General features: G+C 46.0%; 1 protein-coding gene across 3 annotated transcripts in view; it reads left to right on the top strand.

Moving 5' to 3' along the window:
- BEST4 (bestrophin 4) overlaps nucleotides 1–27,307 on the top strand; it is a 136,992-nt gene that overhangs the window by 37,466 nt on the left and 72,219 nt on the right. For all 3 annotated transcript variants that reach the window (XM_086936124.1, XM_086936126.1, XM_086936129.1), the window contains exon 2: nucleotides 18,123–18,310. In XM_086936124.1, coding sequence (XP_086792250.1) covers nucleotides 18,159–18,310 — 152 coding nt within the window. In that variant the 5' untranslated portion in view covers nucleotides 18,123–18,158. The remainder of the gene's footprint in view (nucleotides 1–18,122; nucleotides 18,311–27,307) is intronic.

Below are 27,307 nucleotides of genomic sequence, written 5' to 3' on the forward strand. Positions count from 1 at the left end.
GGATGGCTTCTAGTAAGTTTTGTACTGGTTTTCCATTTCGGATAGGAGAACCTGAGGAAGTCATGAATTCTCTTTGCAACCAGAGCTGGCCGAAGTCATGAACAACCCCGTAACAGTACTGACTGTCAGTATATACAGTTATTCTTTTGTTTTTCCCAATTTTACAGGCTCTTGTTAGAGCAATGAGCTCCGCTACTTGAGCAGATTTAACTTCGAACAGATAGGAAGCTTCCAGGGTCTTTTCCAATGTGACTACAGCGTAGGCAGCACTCAAACCTCCATTCTCATGTCTCAAGCATGAACCATCCACAAACATTTTGAGGTCTTCGTCAACTAAGGCCACTTCTCTGATATCAGGACGGGGTTTTGTGCTAAATTCAGTCAAATCTATGCAGTTATGGTCAATTTCACCTCCTGCCTCTACATCAATGGGAAGGGGCAATAGAGTTGCAGGGTTTAAAATATTGCATCGGGAGATTATTACATTTTCTGCGCCAATGAGAATCCTCTCATACTTAGTCAGCCGACTAGGGGTGAGATACTGTGTCTTGGTTCGGGTGAGCAAGATCACAACTGAATGTGGAACAAATACAGTGACAGGATGTCCTATCACAATGTTCTCACTCTGCTCTAGGCTTGTACAGGTAGCAGCTACTGCTTTCAGGCACCCAGGTAATCCAGCAGCCACTGGATCTAGGGTGGCTGAAAAGTAGGCCCGGGACGTCTAATCAGACCATGTTCCTGGGTTAGGACCGAGAGCGCACAATTGTCTCTCGTGTCACAGAATAGTTCAAAGTTCTTAGAATAGTCAAGCATTCCTAAGGCTGGAGCTGTGCACAGACAATTTCGCAATGTTACCCAAGCAGTCATGCATTCATCATTCCAACAAACTGGGTCTTCCGCTCCTTTCTTTGTCATGTTAATCAAGGGTTTAGCTATAGCCGCGAAACCCACGATCCACTGTCTGCAGTACCCAACAACCCCTAGGAACATTCTTACTTCTTTCTGGGTTACTGGTAGTGACATTTCTCGAATTATTTTAATTCTTTCTGTAGTAACTTTCCTGATCCCTTTCTCTATCTGGTGCCCCAGATATTTTACTGAAGTTTTGCAGAACTGTAATTTGTCTGGTGAGACCTTATGTCCTCCTTTTCCTAGGTGATTCAGCAAGGCAATGGTATCAGTGACACAGTCGTCTTGACTTCTAGATGCCACCAGTAGGTCATCTATGTACTGTACCAGGACAGACTCTTTAGGCAGTACTAAGGATTCAAGACATTTCTTTAGGATCTGGTTGAAAATCGATGGACTTTCGGTGTACCCCTGGGGGACACGATTCCAGACATAGACCTGGCTGTTGAATTCAAAACTGAAAAGGAATTTGCTTTCGGGATGCAATGGGATGGAAAAGAACGCATGGCACAAGTCTATGACAGTGAACCATTCCGCCTCCCAAGGAATTTGATACAGTATTACTGCGGGGTTTGGCACTATGGGACAGCAAGGTACTACAATTTGGTTTACCTTGCGCAGGTCCTGCACTACCCTATACTTTCCGCTAGGCTTCTTAATTCCAAGTATGGGTGAATTACAGGGACTACTCATCACTTCCTGAATGATGTTTGCTTTGAGCAATCTGTTTAATTCCTTTGCGACTCCTTCTTTCACTTCTGCACTCATTTTATACTGTTTGGTATTTGGGTATACAGCATTTGCTTTTATAGTTATTTTAATTGGGTCTACATTTGCCATTAAGCCTACATCTTTTCCAGTAAAATCCCAAACTTCAGGTATTACGCTCGATTGGAGTTCTTCAGGTAGACTTTCAATGGACATGGGCTTAATGTCTGTGTCGGGCCTTAGTAACATCAATTTATATAGGCCATCTTCATCTGGGGTCTGGATTTCAACACCATTTGGTGAGCAAAAGATGGTGCAACGCATTTTGCACAACAAATCTCGTCCTAATAGGTTTACGGGACTGGAATCACAGACCACAAATCTGTGCATTTCCTTGAAATTTCCTATGGAAATTTCCATAGGTTCTGTTACCGGAGTACTGATTATCTGATTTGAAACTCCCACTACTTGGATAGCTTCTCCCGAGAGGGGTAGGTTAGGAACGTCCGCTGTTCTCACAGTGGAACGGGTAGCACCAGTGTCCAACAGAAAGGTGACATCTGTCCCTTCAACCTTTCCTTCAATGTATGGTCCAGTCTGGTCTACCGGTAAGGAGGCACCAAGCACGCACTCCTTGTCCTCCCCTCTCAGGCCCCGTCAGTATTGATCATCGCAGAGAAAAGTATCATTTAACAGGTACTGTGGAATGGGTGCATTTCTTTCATTCTCTCCTTCCCACACTTCGACCCTTTCATTCTGTTGACCCTGATTCCTAAAATTCTGTCTAGGTGCGCGTGGCACCGGGGGTTGATTTACCTGCTGTTGGGTCTTTCGGATCCCCTCTTTCTGCACCTGTGGATTTAAACCATTTACGGGGGCATTACCAGCCTGCAATTGCGGACATTTATCTCTCCAATGTCCCATGTGACCACATCCGTGACAGGGGAATTTTTCCATAGCCTCTTCCCTACTCATCTTTACCCGGGGCCTGCCTCCACCCCCAGCATTCGGATTTGAAGCATTATTACTGTTAGTCATTTTACTTAACTGTTTTTCTTGTTGTTCAGCTAATTTCACCTGAGCCCACATAACTTTCTCCTTTAGGGCTTTCTTTTTGTTCTCGATTTCATCTTCGCAGTATTTGGCATATTTGAGAACATCATCAATGGGTTTCCCTTGCCAACTGATTTTGTTATCCCTAATCCACTGGGATATTTCAGGTCTCAATCCTAACACGAATCGATAACAGAAATGTGTCATATCCTTCAAGTCCACATTATCGATTCCACTGTAAGTTTTGAAGACCTGCAGTAACCTTTCATAATAAGAGTGGACTGATTCATCACGCTCTTGGGTAGTTCTATCTATGCGGGTCCAATCAGTTTCTTTTGCGGGCACCTTCTTCTTGAGGTACTGTATGACTTGCTCATACTTCCTCATTACTTCAGGTGCGGGAGCTCCTGTTATCTCGTCTCTCGCATATTCTTCGCTAGGCCAATCAATTTCAATTTTGCAGTCGGTCCACAAATCTACAGGGACCACAATGTCGAAAAACCCATCCAGGTCTTTCAGAAGACATTTCTGAACTTTTATGAAGCGTTCGACCTGTCGGTACCAATCGACTGGTTTCTCCCGTAATTTTGGAAAGTCATTGGTAAATGATACTATATCTTGTCTGGACCAAGGGACATGGACATATTTTCCCCCTGGGACTTCTCTCATGGGACATAACTTTTCTGGTTTGTCAGCTTCTTGTAAGACGTACTCAGCAGTCCGTGGTCTCTCCTTGCTATCCTCCTTTTTCTTTGCCCACCTTGCTTTCCACTTGTCTAGATCTCCCCATTTCTGTGCTAAGTTTATCAGTTCTTTAATCTGCGTCTTCTTCCCTGCGGTATTCAGGTTTTCTAGATCTTTGTCTGAAAATTCCACTCTGTAGGATTTCTGTAGTACTTTGGATCTGCTGATATCTATTCCCATACATACTGCTGTGTCCATTAATTTGTCATAGTATATTTTTGCGTTTCGAGTAAGGTGTTTGCACATGAACAACAACTCATCTTCCTCCCGGACATTCAATCGTTCCAAACCAACATTCCCTGCGCTCAGTTCCTCTAGCTCTATTCTTAGCTTATAAATATCTAGTGGTTTCGGATGAGGGGTTCCCTTTTCTAATTCTCGGGTCCATCTTTCTATTTCCTCGGGAGTTACCACTGTCGCACTCTGAGTTCCTGATGAGGACTCTATTAGTACGTCTTTGTTCCCAGTCTGAGTTCTCATTCGAGACATACTAGGTCCCTGCTCCCTGTTAGGCAGATCCATCAAGGAAGCCATGGACTTACATTCACTTGCTTGGTCATCAATAATGAGTGGTTCCCTTCTGGGCGGGGGCATCATCGGGGTTATGACTGGAGTTTTAGGAGTATTCATTCTGTCCCCATATAGAGGAAAAACTGGACCAATGGTTACTGGAATGGTCAGGGCTTCAGGATTTGGATTTATCTGAGCTATGGCATGTATGAGATCATTCCGCTGTCCTCTCAGGGCATCCCTTTCCTGCTCGTGTAATACTCGATTCATGGGGGGATCCTGTATCATTTGGGGTACTAGAGAAGGATATAAATTCGGAGCGGATGGAGTGGATAAAACTGATCTTTCCTCACCAAAGGGGTTGTAATTCGGGACCACGGGGTCTGGTCTACCAAATCCTTCTCCTCCCGCTCTTTTCTGTTCTATCCCTGTGGAATCGGCTTCACTAGTGCTTCTTCTTCCTGAAGGTCTCAATGGAGTGGTTAAGCTTTGAGATCGGGTGTCTTCATTATAAGGCGGGGAACCTTTCATAAATAAGTCCTCTAAGAACTCATCTTCCGATTCACCCAGGGGCATCATGTGTCTGGTTTTCTCAGTACATTTCTTCCCTCCCGCCATTTCATTAGCTCCGAACATGGGGAATAACCCTTCTACCATCATATTTTGTCTCCACTGTTTCAATTTCTGCTCCTTGGTTTCCTTTACCATTTTTGGATACCATCGGGTCACCCCTTTGTCCATCCGGGGTCTGTCTCGCTCTAGAGCCTCAATTTCCCATTCCTCTAAAGCTTCATACTGGGTTAATCTAGGTCTGGGATGTAATTCATTCATTCGGGTCCTTAGGTTAAATAGGACTCTCCCGTTAAAAGTACCATCAATGGGAAAGGCTAAAACTCCATCCTCCGCAGTGTACTTTACCCAGTTCTCTAACCATACACAGGTATGATACCCTTTTTCTAACATCATGAAAGAGGCTGGAGTATCTGGCGGAGGAATGATCACGCCCTCCCTAGTTCGTACGGGTTTGTCAGTTTTGAAGAAATTCTTTATTTTGCTGGCAAATGACATTTTTCTCTTTCCTCCGTACATGTTGTGAGGTCTGCCTTTGCTCATCAACTCTTTATGACACCCTAGATTTCGTGGATCAGGCAGAAAATCAGGGTACCACATACACCGCTCGTAACAACCTATAAGCTCGGTGCGGAAAATGTTTACTTCGTTTGTGCTTCCAATGCTAGCGCGACTCCAATTTCTCAACAACCAATCAGTGCAGAGGTTGCAAAGGTTCTTGACCAATGGGTGTGCGGCCTTTTCGCGAGACGCGTTCTCACGCTCAGGCACTCACCCCTCCCTTACAAGTTCGGCTTCACTACACACCCGCTGGTTTAACCAATCCCAGCGCGGCACGGAGTGACGTCAGAGCAGCCCTTCGGCTGACTCCCTCCTTCACAAGGTAACGGAAACTTTGTATTTTCTCTAAGGTACTATGGTTAATTTTAGTCAACAACGTATAACATTCGCCATTGTGTAGGAGTGTTCTAAAGAGATAGAAAGTTCTTCTTTTACTGCAAGTAAACCACTTCTGTCTACTTTTCATACACTTCGGATAGACTTCTCTTGCCTACCCTCACGCAAGCATTAGAAAACCTGCTATTACCCAGTCTCATCCACTTCTTTCCGGGATATATACTAAGCCTGGGGTTCGTCAGCGTTTCCCTTTGCTATCATACAAGCTCCGATGACTCTATTACTCCCTTAGTGTGACCCTTACTAGGTGATATCAGACCAAGGTTTCTATCAGAAGTCCGTCACTTTCATTCATACAGTTTTCTGAAAAAGACCTAATTAGCGCTTCCAGTTCCACTTGAACCATGCACTAACCTTTCCTCCCTACAAATGACCTCAGAACGCGATGGATTCTACTCACCATCCGTTATACAATTCCCCGGGGATTTCAGACAACACTCAACAATCACACACAATTGGTTAACAAAACATATAATATTTAGCAGCAATACATATATAAATCATTTAAAACAGTTTTGAAATCGATTTCTTTTGCAATAAAATATTAAGTAACATAATCAATATTAAAAAACAATTTTAGCAGCACATTTATTTTTCACGGTTTATTTTCTAACTATCTTATCTACCTATCTTACTAGTCCTAACCATTCCTCTGCTTACCAGAAATTACTGATAGAGCGCGCGGGTCACCCGGGTCACTTAGATTACCAAATTTCCCACGCACTGGGCCCTGGCGTGCATATGATGACAGTGTTTTGCAAATGAACCGGGTGAAAACCTCTAACACGCTCTTATCAGTAATCGGGTTGGGTGTCTCCTACACCACTCACTATTCATGTACCTGACTTACCACAGGCACATTACTCCTGACAGATCAGGAGCTAGCAGTGGACAGGTGATAAGGGTTTTCCTAAAAGGGAGAAAATTCTAATTTACACATTTAATACCTTTAATATTACTTTAATGTATAATGACCACAGACACCTTGATGGTTTTAAGGGTTTTATATAGTATAAGTTTAGGACGAAAATGCCATTACAAGTAGGCAAATGCAAAGCAATACATCAATGATTAGTATTAGGACCAGAATGTAACTCTGGATCAAAGTGAGTATCATAGAGTAAAAGGGAACACTATAGGGCATGAATCATATGGACAGTTATCTAATACAGTTTAATCTAGGGCAAGGACGTGAGGAAAACCTAATGTTCAACCTAATAATTTTATACTATTTCCTAAACCTTATGCTATCTTTCTAGCTCACGGCAACCATACTAAGGGAAAGGGAATAAGTGGAACAAGCTAGATAAACAGTCGGGTTTAACAATGTCCTATAGGAAGGGTAAAAGTGGAACATTTACTAATAATCAATTGCATGAAATTACATTCAAAGGAGATATGGAGAATATCACAGGCAAGATTGCTTTAATCAGAGGAGGAAAAGTTGAGGGTATAGTATAGACAGACACCTATGTCAATAGTTACCTAGGTGAGAATGAGGACTAACCCTGGCCACGGGTCAGTTGGGAAAGAAACGGGACAAGGACCCTCAAGGATTCAGGGAATACCAGAAGGTGAGCAGGTACAGCTCATGGACAGTCAGGACAGGATACCCCTCAGGTCTGGGTCAGGACTGGGTTCACCAAGGCACGACCAACCCCTCACAGCATCGGATGCAACGCCAGCGTTACCCCCTCTTCTGCACGGAATCCGCCAATAACCCCGATTGGGTTTTCAAATCTCCCAGCAAAGTGCTTCGCTTAGCACTTAGGACTAATTTCCACCCCTTTGGAGTTTGTGGAAAAGTTTCAGGCAGAATGCTCCGCAGCACTCTGTATCAGGCACCTATAGAGTTCGTAGGGTCAGTGACAGGTCTGCTACTCGGACAAGTCGGACGATTTCTCTAAGCTAAGCTAGGCTATTTATACAAGTTTAGATCCCCAAGACCACCCATAAATGTTGCAAAATGACAAAGTCCCATCTTCTGATTGGTCAAGGGAGGTGGTTTGGTCATAGGTACCACCTATACTGCACGTGACATTACCCCTCCCCCTAACACCTGGTTCCCAGGCCTACGTGTGGGAAAGTACAATAGTGAAGAAAAGGTTTGCAACATTGTTGCGCATTTCAGAATACAAATAGCACATCTTCAAGGGCAAAGGTGCGCCTGGAAAGGTCAGTCCCCTTTTCAATGGCCAACTGGCCAGGTTCCATTGCTGCACGTCCCAGATCTTTGATCACATGATGAGGGATACGTCAGCGTCAAAATGGATTCCATCCTCAATTCAAGGCCCTCATTTACGCGGTACATGAAAAGTAAGCGAAAACAAATTAATAACACGGAATAAAATGAATACACTGTACACCATGACCAACTACTCTTAATCCCTTATTTTATAATACTTATAGCATTAAGAGTTAGTGCAGAAAAGATGCATAGACATAAGCGGCTTAAGATAGCATGAAGCATGATTAGTGACAAGCGGCCATTTTAACATCACTGCGCATGTGCGAACTTTTCCCTCCAGATTGCGAGTGCGTCACGTCACATGGGTATGACCGACGCATGCGCAGACTGGATTTCTGCAAAGCGGCCATTTTATTAATGTGCAAGCTTGATTACGATGAAAAACACATAGGCAAGCCTCCTAGGGACACCCGTGTGTTGGGGAAATACAAATAAATGACAAACAATCGGAGTTAGTACAGTTATGATTTAAGGCGAGGTTCATGAAGAGAGCAAGTCGCGTTACGTGCGAATCCTTGCTCCATCATCACTACAAACTCTCACCTCAATAACAATCTTTACTTTTCGGTAAAGAAAATCTCTTGCACCCGTGTCTCTTGGTGAACATGCCAAAATGCAGTATGGATACTTCAGTTCCCCCAGGGCATTAAGCATTTTTTATTGCCTATTGCCCTCAACTCCTTACTTGCTCTTGCACATTCAATGTGCAAATCACATAGCTTTTCTGTGAGTAGTTGTACCTTACTCCTCCTGTCCTAGGTTTCAATTTCTCCTCAATGGCTATGTCGGATTCACATAACATTTTTTGATAGTAGACTTGTCTTACTCCGGGCTTTGGTGTAAGTTGCGAATGTCCAGGAGTAACACATGCTTACTTCTAGGACTGTTACATAAAGCTCTTTTTCCATGGCTATGCATGCCTTACTCCTGTAAATCAATAAGCAAGATACTTCTAAACCTGAAGTAAGACACAGTAGCTTGCAGGAAATGCTTAGTGAATCAGGCTGGAAAATTCAGGAGTAATTCACACCTGAGACAGTATTCCACACATTTAACTACAGAATTATTTTGTGAATGGACCATCAAAGAGAATCGATAAGGGGGTTAGACTGAAAAGTTGTCATGGAAATCAAGGCAGCTAAAAAACATTGAGGGGCCGATTACGATGAGGCTCGGAAGGCTCCGACTGACGGTTGGAGCCTTCCGAGCCGCATTGTAATGTGCCGGTCGGATTCGTTTCCGACCACCTCATTTTCATTGAGGCGGTCGGAAAGGAATCTGGCCGGTCATTCTGGCTGGCTTCCGACAACCTTTCCGCCCTTGAGATTACGATGACGGTTTCCAGTATGATTTCCAGGCCGGTCTGTCCGACATGAAAACCATTAATATAGGAAAATTTATAGCTAGAGAACGATTTCAACCAGATCTATTAATAAGATTACCTCTCAATGTATGGGATATAAACATGTACTTAAAGAGCACCCTATAGAAACAAGGTAAACACGTACAGAAAGTTAAGATGATAGATTTATTTACTTATTTTATTTTTTTAAATATATATAGTTCATACTTCAATTAATATTACAATGATTCAAATGTGCATTTAGGAATCAAAGTGGTCATTCCAGAGAATTGATTTCAAAAGCCATCATAAATGTATACAAATCGTATGATAGACGAAACGTTGACTCAGGCAGTGCGGCAGATGTCTACAACCCGCTTTTCGGCATACAGGCCTTCATCAGGTAGCCGTCTATTGCACATAAAGCCGATTCTGGATGTAACAAATAATGTACTGTGGGTTCAACTAGATCTCTACTTCGATGAAGATTGTGCAGGACAATGTATATATGCAGAAATATGTAGTTTTGTAGGTATAGGTACTTTAGAAGATTGCGCCGTGAGAATCGTGCTACAGTAGGGCGACCGAACCATGCGTGGTCTCTTAATATAATGGAAAAACCTCACATTGAGGTTATAGGTAGGCGATGATGTCACAACCAGAGAATTAATCAAAAGAACGACTTAAATATACCGGATATGGTTTCCTAACTTGATAATGTAAAGACGTAGCGGCTCATTGTCACCGCGAAACACCACGTATGAGTAGAGATCGGATGAATAACAGCCTCCGGTCCAGAATGATACGGAGGGATTCTCCTTGAGAGTGGAGAAAATGATGTAAACGGAGGCGCTAGGGGGCGCACGGCGACATGGCTGCCTGAGCAGCAGCTCCGCCGGGCGATCGTCAATTCTGGTGGATATCGCCGGTCCCGCCCCGGCCGCCGGCCCCCGGACGCCTCAGCGGATGTGGGAAGTGCTGTAGCACATAATGCGGTGAGGAAAGGCCCCCGGCGGACAGAGATTGCCCCACAGTTTGCGGATGACCAGGGCGGAATGTCCGGATGCCTGACAAGATGGCCGCCGCATTGGGACATAGGCACAGCAGCTTGGCGGCAAGCGGTCACCGATCTGCCGTCCATGCTCCCAGCAGCGCATCGGAGGTAGGGTTTTGAGGACTGGCCCATCCGCTGCCACTGCATCATAATTTGTCGCGCTGCGGTGCGCCAAGGACCCACGTTCAAGCGCTGGAGTCACTGCCTGACAAGATGGCGGCCGCAGCTCGAAAAACGCGGGCATAGCCGACTCATCTCCAGCTCCAGCGGCTGTGCCACGACCCTGGCGGTGGCTCGGTACAGCGGAAGAGAGAACAGAGAGCTGATATACGCCCAGCGTGGAGGGCAGTACTGAGCGCGAGCGGAGAGGGGGGCATACACACGCTCCTACAGGTTAGGTGGTGTTGGCTGATGGCGATGCGCGTTGTGAGCAGCGGACAGACTGCGCTTGTCGGTGCTGCCTGATGCGCTACGTGGGCTCGCCCTTCCATCGGGAACCTGTGGCCACCGCTGCCCTGCCCCGTCAGCCCATGAGAGCCGGTGCTTTCATTTTGTGGCGCCCGGATCGGTGGCTGACGTGTGTAACGGGGGCTTACTAGCGACCACGTGCGTGGCCGCCCCTCTTGGTCCGAAGCTCGTAGACCCCGGCATTGCAGGCCCGCTGAGGCTGGAAAGAGAGACTGCAACCTGGCATGCGTTTGGGCCTGCGGAAGCGACACACCTGCTGCGATGGCTGCTTGAAAAATACTGCGTGTGGAGGGAGTGGGCTGGCAATATCGCGACAACACGCCACCTGTAGGGTCAGTGAGGCCCGAGTTCTCATCTGCACAGCGAGCTGCCACACTGGGTCGCCTTCTCTGCACAACTGAGAGGCCACAAGCCAGCTAAGTGGAGGGGGTTTGTTGGACGGCGGAGAGGTCAGCATACAGCCAGCATTCGGTCACACCACCTCGCGCCCAGGAGAGTGTCACCCTCACCCTGTGCATTTAGCGCTGTGACGATCTTTTCGGCGGCAGACACCCCAAGGGTGGGGTTCACCACGGCGTCAGCGACCAGGCATACGAGGGCATCGGGGTCCACGTGCAGGAAGGCGGTCTCCCCGCCCGCCAGCATGGGCAAGCCGGACAAACACCAACAGAAGCTGCCCTTTGAGGCGAAAAAAACGCAGAAATCCACTGACGGGGTGGTGGAGGATGAGGCAGGGCATGCGCCCAATAACAACATTGAAAAGATCCTGCTAGCGATACAATCGAACCTGCAGGACATTAATGGCAAGTTGGACAACTTAACTTGCAGAATGGACACCATGGCGGCACGACAAGAAAAGCATGGAGAGAGACTGGATGAGGCCGAAACACGCATATCCGCGGTCGAGGATGAGGCGCGGGCCTCCACCTCAAAATGCGCAGATATGGAACGGCTCCTGGAGGTGATCAGGGCGAAGGAGGAGGATTTAGAAGCGCGCTCGAGGCGCAACAACGTACGAATCGCGGGCCTGCCGGAGTCCACCAACACAGGCCGCATGGAAACCTACGTGGAAACCCTGTGCAAAGACCTGTTCGGAGCTGAGGCCCTATCGCCCCTCTTCATCGTGGAGCGTGCTCATAGGTCACTGGCCCCGAAACCACCGCCCGGCGCCACGCCAAGACCGATTGTGGCGCGAATCCTCAACTACCGCGACAGGGATACGATCCTTCGGCTAGCAAGAGAGAAAGGGAAGATCCAGCATCAAGGGAACTCCTTGGAATTTTATCCTGATCACACAGTTGCGGTCCAACAGGCCCGGAAAGAATACACTGCAGTGAAGGCCAAATTGCGTGATTTGAACATTGTGTATTCCATGATGTATCCGGCGCGCCTAAGGGTGGTATGGAAAGAGAAAGCGACTGTACTACCGTCTCCGAAAGCAGCACAAGAATTTATCAAGAGGGTGCAACGGGAGATGAGAGACAACTCGCAAAATGAACAGCGACGTGACTCGGACTAACAGTAAGGGGTTGATTCATGGTCTGCCACTGGTGAGTGTACCGTTCTGTTCCAAATCATGCGTTTTAGCATGGACTCTAATCTCCGCACTTGGCTAGCCTGCTTGATACTGTTTTCCGGTTTGACTGGTTGTGGGGTTGGTTCAACATGCATAGCGTGTCTGGGTGAAGAGGTCCCGCTGGGGCTCAGAGGCTACTGCTCAATGATGCGGATCACTGCTAACTTTGAATTGTGAATGCCTAACGACCCATGCACGCTACATAACGCAGTATTGGCCTACACAACTGAGAGATACTAATACCCTATGGCGTTTGCTCTCTGCAGGCTGGTGCACGTGTGGCAAAAGGATGCCCCCATGTTTGCTGTGCTCTGCTCAATATGCTTTAACTATGGGACACCTCAATCACTGACTGTCAGCGATCCCCGATGCACTCTATGTGGCGAGCAGTACAAGTGGGAGGCGAGGGATTCTGTGCCTTGCTGATTCATTGGTATAACTGCATTGGAGACGCACTGTTCCAGACATGTTGCTCAGCCAGGGGTTCTGTTGTTGGCTGTTCGGGGGGTGGGGGGGGGGGGGGGCGGCGAGTATTCACCTGAACTGCGTTTCATACAGCTTCTTTAGCATCGCCCACACCTGTACACCGGGTGGAGAGTTGTGCCCCTGGCGGACCTCTACAAGGGTATAACCCAGTAAGAGTTTGGTTCTGGGCACTGTATTTATGGTTGTGGAAGTTACAGATTGGTGCACTGGATGGGACTGGCTTCGGCAGGTTGGGGTTGCTGGAGTGGGTGGGTTCAGGGGGGGTGGGTTGTTTGATTGTACTATTAGACCGACAGAATGTGTAATGTCTTTTCGTGCTGGTTCCAAGTTAGTCCTAGCTACTGTTGTGTCGAATGGGGCACCTAAAGGAGAGACACTGGCTGTCCCTATGCAATTGATTTGTAGTGTGCGATCATGCCTTATGTCATTGGATTTTGATGGGGACCAGGGAGGCGGGTAGGCACGGTTTAAACGTTCTTACATGGAACATTAGAGGGTTCTCACAGCCACGTAAAATACGGCAGATATTTGCCAGCCTGACAAGGTGGAATGTGGACATAGCATTCCTACAGGAGTCTCACCTGGCCCCGCATTCGCACGCACAGCTGGGGTCAAGATGGGCGGAGGAGGTTTACAGGGCCTAGTACTCTTCTTACTCTAGAGGGGTGATCATTTTGGTGAAACGGGGGGTGGGTTTCGTGAATCGCACAGTAACACAGGACCCTTTAGGCAGATTTTTAATGGTATCAGGTACATTGAGATGCCCTCTCAATGTACCTGATACCATTAAAAATCTGCCTGAAGGGTCCTGTGAAGGTGACATTGTTGAATGTGTACGGTCCTAACACAGACGCCCCGGATTTCTTCCGGGAGGTATGGGGGCACCTGCAGAAACACAATAGCACGCACATATTATGTGGTGGTGATTGGAACGTGACGCTACGTGACGGTTTGGACCGTTCAACTAACTCAGTGGAATAACACAAGCAATCACGCATACTGGTGGGACACATGATGAAAGACCTGGGTCTAGAGGATCTTTGGAGGTTGAGGAACACCGACGCACCTGGGGCCACACACATTACAGCTTCCCACAACAGCTGGTCTAGGCTGGATTACTGGCTGGGCTCCTCTGACCTGGCACTATGGGTGCGACACCTACAGGTGCTCCCTCGCACACTATCTGACCACAATCCTGTCCTCCTGCAGCTGGACATTCCAAGATACACACCTCCCCCCTTCCAGTGGCGCTTTAACGCGCGTGCTCTAAGTGACGCAGTTTACGCAGACACGATCAAGAGGGCGATTAAGGATTACTTTGACCTTAATGCCCCATCGACTGATGACCCTGGCATCCTCTGGGAGGCATTCAAGGCCACGATTAGAGGGGTCTGTATTAGCACCACAGTGGGGGTTCTGAAGGATATTAGAGCTCAGATACGCAGATGTGAGCAGCAGATGAGGGACCTGGAATCCCTATATGAGTCCACTCAGGATATCATGCACCTGGCCACACTCCGTGAAACACACCCAGAGCACGCAGACTTTCTCGACTCCGAAATGAAATATTTGAACCGCACACATGTGGCTAGAGCCTTTGGGGAAGGAGGTAGACCGGGGGCTTTCTTAGCTCGGAAGATATGTACGGGTCGCGGCCCAACTGCGATCCTTAGGGTGAAGAACGGGGAGGGAGACACACAAACCCATGCTACCGACATATTGAAATGCTTTGTTAACTCCTTTGGATCCCTCTACAAGTCCCAGCCCACTGCCCCGGCTGCTGACACCTATGAATACCTGCACGATGTAGCGATAGGGTGGCTGTCAGATGCACACAGGGAGTACTTAGCGAGGCCTATCACGGCGGATGAGGTTACTGAGATCATAGGCTCACTTCCAAATGGCAAGGCGCCTGGCCCGGATGGGTTCACCCCGGAATTTTACAAACAATATGCAGACATCTTAGCGCCGCACTTAGTGGATATGTATGGCAACTCCTTTGAGAAAGGAGTGCTCCCCCCCACATTACGCGAAGCTATGATTATCGCTCTCCTGAAACCATCTAAAGATCCGGAGGAATGTGACTCGTACAGACCGCTATCTTTAATAAACGTAGATTCGAAAATTCTTGCGAAGCTTATAGCCAAGCGGCTGTCACCACTGATGACCAGTCTGGTACTGCCGGACCAGTCCGGCTTTGTGCCCTCAAGATCGACAGCACATAACACCAGGACTCTATTTGCACTATCACACTATCTGCAACCTTCAGTCAAAGCTGTAGCGGTCATGTTGGACGCGGCGAAGGCATTTGACTCCATTGAATGGCGGTATATGATCACTGTCCTCAATAGAATGGGGTTCCCTAAACGTTTTGTGCAATGGGTCACCCTGCTTTACACGCAACCACGTGCCAGGGTCAGAATCAATGGGTACATTTCGGATCAATTTGCAATTGAGCGAGGGACGCGGCAAGGCTGCCCGCTCTCGCCGCTATTATTTGCGTTAGCACTAGAACCTCTGGCGTGTCTGATACGACAGAACTACAAGGAATCGGCACTGCACTTCATAGCCAGGCCGCTTCACATATCATTACATGCGGACGACATGTTACTGTATGTCCGGGACCCGGAGACTCACTTGAACGCCATACTCCGGGAATACATCAGGTTCGGAGGGCATTCGGGTCTGGCCATAAATTGGTCCAAATCCTCTATAATACCCCTCACTGACACCACTTCTACATTTGTAGTGGACTTTCCGCTGGGGTGGCAACAGGACCCTATCAGATACCTAGGGGTCATGTACCACAGAGATCCGGATGAGGTGCTTAGGGCAAACTACGGGGTGGTACTGTCGAAACTGGAGGACAGTGTAAAACGTTGGATACATCTGCCCCTTTCACTGGCAGACAGGATAGCGATTGTCAAAATGAACATACTACCCAAGCTACTATACCTGTTTAATAACATTCCAGTCACACCGCCGCAGGCTATCTTCCGTCACATAAACTCCCTGGTGCGCACCTTGATTTGGGCGGGTAAGCAGGCCCGTGTGGATCTGCGGACTCTTACACTTCCACTTGCACGGGGCGGATTCGGGGTACCTGATTTCCTCCTGTACTACCTGTGCGCGCAGGCTCAATACGCGGCGTATTGGTATCACGCAGTTCCATACCTCACTCACACCGCTATAGAGGAGAGCGACGCACCCCCTATTCCACTCACAGCAATAATCTCACACACCCGCCCCCCGTTGCATGCTAGAGATATCAACACGGTAGATACTACGATCAAAGCCTGGCATAGGCTAGGGCACCTAGCACACAAGACCCCACTATATGCACCAGCCATGATGCTACACCACCATCAGGAGCTCTCGGTAACTGGGGAAAGCGTCGGAATGTCTCTACTGACCAGGGCCGGTATTGATAGGATGGGGGACGTGTTCCAGGATGGCGAGTTCGTGGGCCTAGACAAACTGGGTTATGTCCATAACCAAACATCCATGTTTCGCTTCACATATTTCAGACTCACTAGAGCCCTGAGGGAGCACTACCCTACGTTCCCATCGGAGCCGGAATGCCTTGCACCACTGCAACTGTTAATCACAACTAATGATTTGTCACACTTGGTGTCTAGGCTGTATTCAGCCGCACAATCGGAACTAGACGGACAGGAGTTCAAGGCAAAGGGGCGGTGGGATGCACTACTTGACACACCATTGTCTGATGAAGAATGGGCTAGCGCATGCGCCCTGACACAGATACTTACACCAAATGGTAATCTGAGGATAATTCACTTTAAATTCCTCCATCAAGTGTATTACACGCCAGCGAAATTGTTAAAATTTGGGTTTCAGGAGGAGGACAGATGTAAAAGGTGTAACCAGGAGGGTGCGGGCTTTGCACATTTGGCGTGGGACTGCGCCAAGGTGGAAGGATACTGGGGGGAGGTAACTGCCACTTTATCTGTTATGCTGGAGGAGGAGGTACACTGTACACCCAAAGTCTGCTTACTGGGGATAGTACCGCAGTTCAGGGCCTTGAAGAGGAAGTTCTGTGCGATAGCACTCTTATTGGCTAAGAGACAAGTGGCGCAATGCTGGCACAGTCGTAAAGTGACGAAGTTAAAAACATGGTTGCATGACATGTCCACCTGTCGTGACAAGTTGCAAACTTATGAAGAATTGTTACCAGCTAAGTCGCGACCAAAAAATATGTGGGGTTATTTGGAGGATTATCTGACCTCCCTGCAGGATGATGAGGAACTTCCACCCATGGACTGAACGGGTTGAATGACTGAATGAGTGCTAATGGGACGGGTGTGGGATGACGGCGGGAAGAGGGGGAACCTAAGTATGTCAACACAACTGCTAGGTAGTACGCTAAGGTTACACTGTACGGTCTGAATTGGGGTATGTTGTTTTATTGTTCTTGTTATTAAAAGAGAAAAAGTGAGACTCAGTTCTAAAACCAGCTATTAGCCATACATACGATAACCTACAGTATTCTGCGACATGTGTAACATTCACTCACAATGTTGGTTAATGACATAAACGTAGCGGGCTGGCCCCAGGGTTGTAGGCTCATGCTGTGTCAACTGCTTGATTTTCAATAAAGGTCTTGCGCAAAAAAAAAAAAAGAAAATGATGTAAACAGCCTCTCGCCCGGACGTCACAGGCTATCATACGGATTTGTATACATTTATGATGGCTTTTGAAATCCATTCTCTGGAATGACCACTTTGATTCCTAAATGCACATTTGAATCATTGTAATATTAATTGAAGTATGAACTATATATATTTAAAAAAATAAAATAAGTAAATAAATCTATCATGTTAACTTTCTGTATGTGTTTACCTTGTTTCTATAGGGTGCTCTTTAAGTACATGTTTATATCCCATACATAGAGAGGTAATCTTATTAATAGATCTGGTTGAAATCGTTCTCTAGCTATAAATTTTCCTATATTAGTTCATTTCCCTATGTTATAGCTAGCTGTTCCTATAGGGGCCCCTTGTTTTCTAAACCGACATGAAAACCATGCCGGAAAGCATCTTTGGGGGCCTCAGCAGGGCCCCCTTTGGTGCACTGCTCCGGTTGCAGGGGCCCCCCTGTTGAGCCCTGTACCTTGTGGCAGGCACGCTGTGGTGCCTGCCACAGGGTGCAGGGATGAACCGCACCTCCCATTTTACTATGGGATTATGCACAACGGCCGGTTTATGGCCAGAATGCATGCTCCCATAGTAAAAAATAGGAATACGACAAAACAGTTTTTGGTCGCATCCTAATGGGAAGATCGGGATCGTTGACCGGGTGTCGGTCGGTCCCATGACCGATGTGGTGTCGGTGGAAGTGATTCCGGCCGACATCGTAATGAGCCCCTGAACTATGTCTAATATGCTGAACTGTCCACCAATGCAGATCCTCACTCACTGTACAATTTGTTTCACTTTGTACCAAACTTCACAGTAACTAGATCCTCTCTCTGCAGTTTTCAATGACACTGTGAACGCCGTGGAAGTAGACCATGACAGTCTCCTACACACTGAAGGTGGCCAATGCCCGCTTCGGGGGCTTCTCGAAGCTGCTCTTCAGGTGGAAGGGGAGTATCTACAAACTGCTCTACAAGGAGTTCTTCGTCTTTATCACACTCTACGCGATCCTCAGCGTCACTTACAGGTACGTCAACCGCATCCAATTTCTTCTCTTAAAAATAGATTGTAACCTGCTAATATTATTTTTTAATTATTTATTCTATATTGGTGGTTGATGTAAAATTTGAGAACTGGGACGGGTAGTAAGTCGGTGTCCATGGCTCTCTTGGGTTGTAGAGGTTTGAACTGTTGATGCATGAACTAGCTAAATGCCAAGTGGTGAGTGGAGTATGGTTTTTCTTCGCCGAGAAGTCCTGCCAAGGGGTCCTACACCGTGGTAAAATCCCAAGGTAATATTTTACACCCAGAATTAAAAGATCCTGTCTGAGACAGCAACCTTGCAAATTGTTATGGTTACATAAAGGAAGTATCTAGATGGTCGATAGAACAGAGTAATCTTGTGTGTTTTTCATGCGTAATACAACAAAGGATCTCCATTTGAAGGGTACGTCTTAATGTCGCTGTCGATCTGTTGAATGTACATAAAAGACCAATGCTTTTTTGGTGATTTCAGCATTAGGATAAGAATTGAAAAGAGCCCTGTTTGCATTATTTGCCTTGATGGGATATTCCCCCTATTTCCACATGCACACGTGTATTCCACATACCATACATTATCATAACTTACTTCCTACCATCCCACATACATCCTAATTTAAACAAACCACCAGGAAACACACACTCGGGTGTTTCGCCTCTCCAAAAAAAAGCTGAAAACTAAAAATCCATTATGTAATCTGCAAATCTAGGCGAGTAGGCATCCTGGCTCCTTCATACAGAATGCTTTCATCCTCCTAGTGGAATTCCCAAACCCCTTCAAAGCTCAACAACTCCTTCACCACTCCCTTGTCTTCCACTTGACTATCTGTGATCCAGAAAACTGCCACCACCGGAAAACCACTAACAACCACATGTTCATGCAAATCCATAATTATGTCCCTCATAATGCCTCATAGAACCACCTTTCCACAACCATCCAAGCAACCTTGACGAAATGATGCTCAGTTGAAATTCCAAATCCTACAAACCGATTTCTAACTTCATACGAAAATGCTACCACAACTCTCAAGGGTACTGACTTTCGTAAGAAAATACCACCACAGCTCTCAAGGGTACTGACTTTCGTAAGAAAATACCACCACAACTCTCAAGGGTACTGACTTTCGTAAGAAAATACCACCACAGCTCTCAAGGGTACTGACTTTCGTAAGAAAATACCACCACAGCTCTCAAGGGTACTGACATTCATAGGAAAATGCTACCACAACACCCAAGGGTACTGACCTTTAGGAAAATACTACCACAGCTCTCAAGGGTACTGACTTTCATAGGAAAATGCTACCACAGCTCTCAAGGGTACTGACATTCATAGGAAAATGCTACCACAACACCCAAGGGTACTGACCTTTAGGAAAATACTACCACAGCTCTCAAGGGTACTGACTTTCATAGGAAAATGCTACCACAGCTCTCAAGGGTACTGACTTTCATAAGAAAATACTACCACAACTCTCAGGGGTGCTGACCTTTAGGAAAATACTACCACAGCTCTCAAGGGTACTGACCTTTAGGAAAATACTACCACAGCTCTCAAGGGTACTGACTTTCATGGGAAAATGCTACCACAGCTCTCAAGAGTACTGACTTTCATAAGAAAATACTACCACAACTCTCAAGGGTACTGACTTTCATAAGAAAATACTACCACAACACCCAAGGGTACTGACCTTTAGGAAAATACTACCACAGCTCTCAAGGGTACTGACTTTCATAAGAAAATGCTACCACAGCTCTCACGGGCACTGACATTCATAAGAAAATACTACCACAACTCTCAAGGGCACTGACTTTCATAAGAAAATACTACCACAACACCCAAGGGTACTGACCTTTAGGAAAATACTACCACAACTCTCAAGGGTACTGACTTTCATAGGAAAATGCTACCACAGCTCTCAAGGGTACTGCCTTTCATGGGAAAATACTACCACAGCTCTCAAGGGTACTGACTTTCATAAGAAAATACTACCACAACACCCAAGGGTACTGACCTTTAGGAAAATACTACCACAGCTCTCAAGGGTACTGATTTTCATAGGAAAATGCTACCACAGCTCTCAAGGGTACTGACTTTCATAGGAAAATGCTACCACAGCTCTCAAGGTTCTGACTTTCATAGGAAAATGCTACCACAACTCTCAAGGGTACTGACTCTCATAGGTAAATACTACCACAGCTCTCAAGGGTACTGACCTTTAGGAAAATACTACCACAACTCTCAAGGGTACTGACCTTTAGGAAAATACTACCACAGCTCTCAAGGGTAATGACCTTTAGGAAAATACTACCACAACTCTCAAGGGTACTGACCTTTAGGAAAATACTACCACAGCTCTCAAGGGTACTGACCTTTAGGAAAATACTCCCACGGCTCTCAAGGATACTGACTTTCATAGGAAAATGCTACCACAGCTCTCAAGGGTACTGACCTGTAGGAAAATACTAACACAGCTCTCAAGGGTACTGACTTTCATAGGAAAATACTACCACAGATCTCAAGGGTACTGACCTTTAGGAAAATACTCCCACAGCTCTCAAGGGTACTGACTTTCATAGGAAAATGCTACCACAGCTCTCAAGGGTACTGACGTTCATAGGAAAATACTACCACAGCTCTCAAGGGTACTGACTTTCATAAGAAAATACTACCACAGCTCTCAAGGGTACTGACCTGTAGGAAAATACTACCACAGCTCTCAAGGGTACTGACTTTCATAGGAAAATACTACCACAGCTCTCAAGGGTACTGACCTTTAGGAAAATACTATCACAACTCTCAAGGGTGCTGACTCTTATAGGTAAATACTACCACAGCTCTCAAGGGTACTGACCTTCATAGGAAAATACTACCACAACTCTCAAGGGTAATGACCTTTAGGAAAATACTACCACAGCTCTCAAGGGTACTGACCTTTAGGAAAATACTACCACAGCTCTCAAGGGTACTGACTTTCATAGGAAAATACTACCACAGCTCTCAAGGGTACTGACTTTCATAAGAAAATACTACCACAGCTCTCAAGGGTACTGACTTTCATAGGAAAATACTACCACAACTCTCAAGGGTACTGAACTTCATAGGAAAATACTACACACCTGTGTCTGGTGAAAAACTCATTATTTTGAACAAAGAAATCCCATTTAACTATAAGTTCTAGTGTTGCAGTTGTTTAAAAAAAATCCCCCAAAATAGGTTTCACTGCAGCCTATCATGGTTACGATGGGCCCAATTCACAGAATGAACTTAAGACTAAATCCTAAACTTACTACTATTTGGTATTCACAGAATGCACTTACTACTTTCGGAATTCACAGAGTGCACTTACTACTTTCGGGATTCACAGAATGAACTTACTACTTTCGGTATTCACAGAATAGATTTAAGACTACTAACTTTACGTCAGTCCTCGGGCCAGAAATTCTAGCCCGGAGGCGGAGCTTCCGGCTTGGGGGCAGAGCTTACGTCCCAGAGGCGGAGCTTGTGGCTTGGAGGCGGAGTTTGCGGCTCGGAGGTGGGATTTAGCCATGGCTGAAATCTCCACCTCTGGGCCGGAAGCTCCGCCTCCGGGCCACAAGCCCCGCCTCCAAGCTGCAAGCTCCGCCTCTGGGCCATAAACTCCGCCCCCAATCAGGAAGTTCCGCCTCCGGGCCAGAATTTCCGTCCCGAGTTCGGACATAAAGTTAGTAGTCTTAAATCTATTCTGTGAATACCGAAAGTAGTAAGTTCATTCTGTGAATCCCGAAAGTAGTAAGTTCACTCTGTGAATCCCGAAAGTAGTAAGTGTATTCTGTGAATACCGAATAGTAAAGACCAAAGGCAATGCACTGCATCCAGAGTCCATTGAGCATGGTTGGATGCTGTATGCAGTGGAATATGAAACAGTATATGATGTCAGTATGGCAGTAGGCTATACTCTGTGCCTAGATACCACTGCTCATGGTTCAAGGCAGTATGAAGCAGAGCCAGGAGTTAGTATGTGGGTATGTTTTACTCATGACAAAAAAAGGTTGTAAAAAAAAGATAAAAATTCCCATAAAAAATCTACTAGTAAGGTGTGTTGTGGTTTTGATGGAAAACCTAAAACTACTGAAATCTTGTAGTTATGTAAATGTATGTAAATGTACATGTATTTATAGAGTGCAAATCACCGACCCGGTATCTAAGCGCTTGCTTAGGGAACCCGTCCTGGTATTCCCCTGTGAGATAACCCCAGGCAGGGTATCCACAAGGTGAAAGCCAGGCATCCCGCCGCGAGGGGCCGTTGTGGAGATTAAGCAAGCTATTGCCCAGAGTCGCAGAGTGTGAACCCATGAATCGAGTAGGCACCGGAGCGAGAATTGTCTAGTCCGTGGACATTTTAGGACTCAAGACCCCGCCGAGCCGGGAATCGAACCCTGGTCCCTGGCTGACCTCTGCTTCCAGGTCTGTCTCCTCTAACCAGTGAGCCACACTTCTCCACGAGTGTGAATTTGCTGTCAGCGTGCAGGCCCATACTCTATTTCTGCTCTCCTTAGCGCGCTGGATCGGGAGAGATGTGGGGGCATATTATCAAGCCTGGGCGATAAAATTATCACTGCTTTCTCGGCAGGAAACTGCCGATAAAGTGGCGATAATGGGCTTGATAATATGCTCTATGGAATTCCAATCGAAGCTCATGTTAAATGTGAATGGCATCTAAAATGAGCTTCGATTGGAATTCCATAGAGCATATTATTAAGCCCATTATCGCCACTTTATCAGCAGTTTCCTGCTCATAAAGCGGCGATAATTTTATCACCCAGGCTTGATAATATGCCCCATAATCCCCATCAGATTGTGGTGCTCCCCGATGGACCCATCTCTCTTTAGGTTAAAGTGTGAAGGTACAGAAGGCAAGACTAAAACATTTCTTCTCAAGAATCTCACTTTAAAGATCAAGGGGGAGATTTACTAAATCCCCACGGAACGCAGCACAGCCTCCCGCAAGACTGCGCTGCATTGTGCGACAGGGAAGAAGCAGGAGCGCACCATATTTTCTCTCTCCTCCCTTTCCTTTGTGCCGGTGCTGATTACAGCTGCTGTGCGCCATGAAACACCTTAGCACCATAGTGCTAGGGTGTGTGTGTGTGAGTCTAGCATAGGTTTTGTGCAGAAAGGTTAACCTTCCTGTACAAAATACTATTCCTAAACACAAGGGAACGTTTTTCCCACTTTGTATGCGTGCTGCACAGTGCAGGACGTATGCAAAGTCGGAAAAGGAAGGAGAAATGAAAGCATTGCTCCTTCCTTGCGCCTAGTTGAAAAGGGCGCCGTTTTCTCATGCTAAATTAGATCTATTGTTTTTAGTAAATTGGGTTCGGCATGAGAAACCATGGGTGGTTGCATGGTAATGACCATGTACTACCCATGTGGTGTCCCCATGGCGCAAAGTAATGAGTTGCAGCGCTATTCTCTGCTTCTCTTTACTTTTACGTTATTTCCAGCGGTAAACAAGTTTAGCGCTGAAAAGTAAATTAGGAAGAAAAGATTTTGCACTTTTTGTATCACGTTTATGATTTTATGATGCAAACATGGCATAAAATCTTAGTAACTCTCTCCCAACTCAATTAATTAAAGTATAGGGATGCACAAGCGGGCCATCGAGTGATAAACAAATAAAGAAAGATTATAGCAATGAACGCAGTAAAGTTCTAGTGAAAAAACAGATTATATTAGCCTCCAATGGGTGGGGAAAGGGTCTCCTTCGAGCATGGACAAAATACACGCCTTTTTAGGGTTTTAGAAAAAAGCTACATGCATTTACTACACCAGTACATGGTTCAAAGGCTCACAGCCAATAGAAATCAAGCACATGAGCGACAGTTGCAACAAAATGCATTTGAAGATGTTCTCACTATTCTACTACAAGGAGTTCCAGTATCTGTTTTCAGTACATGAATTGTTAAATAATATGTTCTTCAGTCTGGGACAGTCGCTCTGTCCTTGGGAAAGTACACTCTGCTTAGTTAGCAACAGGGGTGACTCCTCCATTAAGGCGGAAGAGTGTCGCTCCAATGATTGAAATGTCACCCATTCCCCAGAGATGTAAAATAAAATGGTAACACAGTTCAGGCGCGCAACACCCATTGGGCTCACGGGCCTTCAGGCCCCCCCCCGTCGTGTGTGTCAGCCCAGGCGGAGACAGCTTCGCGGGCTGGCGAGCATTTAATTGCAGCCGCACCCGAGTACTTAACAGGTCTTTAAAAGACCATTTACTTGTAAATGAGGGTTTTGTTGTGTGTTCACCCCTTCTTACAGCCGCTCTGTCTATGGTTGGAAGAATTAGACCCCCCCTCCCCCTGAAATATTTTTCAGCCCCCCAACCCCGAAATATGGCTCTAGTTACCCACCTGATACAGTTAATTTATTGCCATTTTATCTTTAAATAACCCTTGTCACGAGCTGAGTGTCAGGACAGGGCATGGCAGCTGCTGACTGGCAGCCGGAGAAAGAAGTTATGGGCACGGCACTTATGTTTAAAGTGCATATGTCCCTTTGCATAGCCGTCTTGCGACGGCCAGCCAGACATGCGCACTTTAAACCTCTCAACCCAGCTGTCTTAGACAGGTGGGTTGAGGCCAAGCAAAGGCCTCCGGTGCTCTTTGGAACTCTGAGAGCCCACTCCATCCAAATCCTGGTGCTGCTCTCATGTTGTTTGACAGCAGCACCAGGATTGGTTAGGGAAGTAGCCTGGGGCAAGCGCTGGAGGAGTGAAGAACACCGGACGGGAGTGCGGACATGCCAAAAGATAAATGAGTTTTCTTTTATTTTTTTCAATCTTTTCAATATTTTACTGTATGTGCACCAAATTGCCGACATGCATTACATTTACTGTTTTAAAGTTACGATAATGTAATGCATGTCGCCAATTTTGTTGAAGTGAAGTTGCGCCGCATGCATCTGCACCCACCTCCCATTCGCCCGCCCCCACCACTCCACATAGGGGGTAGCCGCCACTGGTTAGCAATGGAAACTCACTTCCTCATCTAGTGAAGCTTACAAATTCTTTATTATGGCAAAGAATAAATCAGCAGCTCGAATCACTTGTTAGAATGCAATATCACAGTTAAGATGGACAACAAGTCCTAAGCTATCCTACGTTTAGCTAAAACCTGAGGGCCCGATTCACAGAAGGAACTTAAGACTCAATCCTAAACTTACTACTATTTTGGTATTCACAGAATGCACTTACTACTTTTGGAATTCACAGAAGTTAGGATTTTGTCTTAAGATAGACTTAAGACAGACTTAAGACAGACTTCAGACAAACTTATGACAGAGTTAAGACAGACTTAAGACAAAATCCTAACTTAAGTCTGTCTTAAGTCTGTCTTAAGACAAACGTAAGACAAAATCCTAACTTCTGTGAATACCAAAAGTAGTAAGTTCATTCTGTGAATACCAAAAGTAGTAAGTTCATTCTGTGAATGCTAAAAGTAGTAAGTGCATTCTGTGAATACCAAGATAGTAGTAAGTTTAGGATTGAGTCTTAAGTTCATTCTATGAATCGGGCCCTGAATGTTCACACTCTAAGCATAGCATTTTAAGCAATTCACATTCACGGCATTGTGGTTTTGATGCAAAACCTAAGACCACTGAAATCTGTTAATTATGGTAAGCTGCTCAACCATAACTCCAAACCCTACCAGGCACTTCTTGTAACCTCACACATGGCATCCCCAAAGACATCATCGAAGATATCTCTTAAAGATTAATGAATTATAAATGCGACTTATGGTTTGCAATTAAATATTATAATGTTTTACTGTTTATGGTACTTTTAAATCCCATCAATGCTTACAAGGCACACAGTATGGCACAAGACTGGAGCAAACCCGCACTTGTGTGTTCTGTAATACAAACCAGTTTTATGCATCACAGTGTACCTACTTTAGCAATGTGCGACAGGGCACTGGCTATATGTGTAAGTGAACAAATGAGTGCATTTGATTGATTGAGTTAGTGATCAGATATCGAAGTAGATGGGTACTGCTGGGAATGGTGTTCTTATACTTCTATAATATGTGCAAATCAGTTCCAATCCTTAAAAAAATATATATATATTAAATAAAATAAAAATAAAATGAAAGGCACTGCTCAATAGAGGTGATCAGAGTTGTCAGAGACCGTAGCGAATTGGGAGCGTGGAGCTCCATGTACCACAGTGTACAAATCAGGAACCACTTGGCAATGGTTTAAACGTAGCAGACGAGAGGCCGCACCAACAATAGCCACAAAATTCTGTGTAAAAACTGTGAGGCAGATTTACAAGAAACTGACTCATCTGTACAGATGCGTCAGTTTCCCTGCACCTGAGTGAAAAACCCTTGCGCCACCATAGATGTGCCGTACTTACAGTACGGCGCACTATAGCACACGGATCGACAGATGCGTCGGAAATTCTGACGCATCTGTTGGTGGAAAAGTCATGCATTGCTGGAGTTGTGTCGCAAGCAAGATGCAACTTCAGCAATGCGTGTTGTTGCTTTTTTCCAATACACTGCGTCACTCCTTATGCCTGCTTCAAGCAGATGTAAGGTTTTGACGCAGTGGCGTCCTAAAAGTCACGCAGTGAAATCTTGGAGATTTCACTGCGTCACTTCTACAAGGCTTTCCTGTGTGGGAACGCCCACCCGGATACATTATACCTGTCGCAGGTATAATGTCACGCAGGGCTTTACAACGTGACACATCTCCCTAAATGCGTCATGTAGTAAAATTGCCGCATTTTTTACACCGCCGTTGCGTCACAAAAGTGATGCAACAGCAGCATAAAAGTGACGCAAGGGGCTTGTACATCTGCCCCTGTGCTTTTCAAAGAATAACTGATACCAGTTCTGAAGCCTTTAGCACTCACTGTACTAATTCGAAGCCATTTGGAAAGCCACTGGGCGATGACTAGTATGGGTTCATCTGCTATTTTCCATTTGTATCCAAGGTACT

Source organism: Lissotriton vulgaris, chromosome 1_1, assembly GCF_964263255.1.
Source record: "Lissotriton vulgaris chromosome 1_1, aLisVul1.2, whole genome shotgun sequence".
In the NCBI taxonomy this organism is placed as follows: Eukaryota; Metazoa; Chordata; class Amphibia; order Caudata; family Salamandridae; genus Lissotriton; species Lissotriton vulgaris.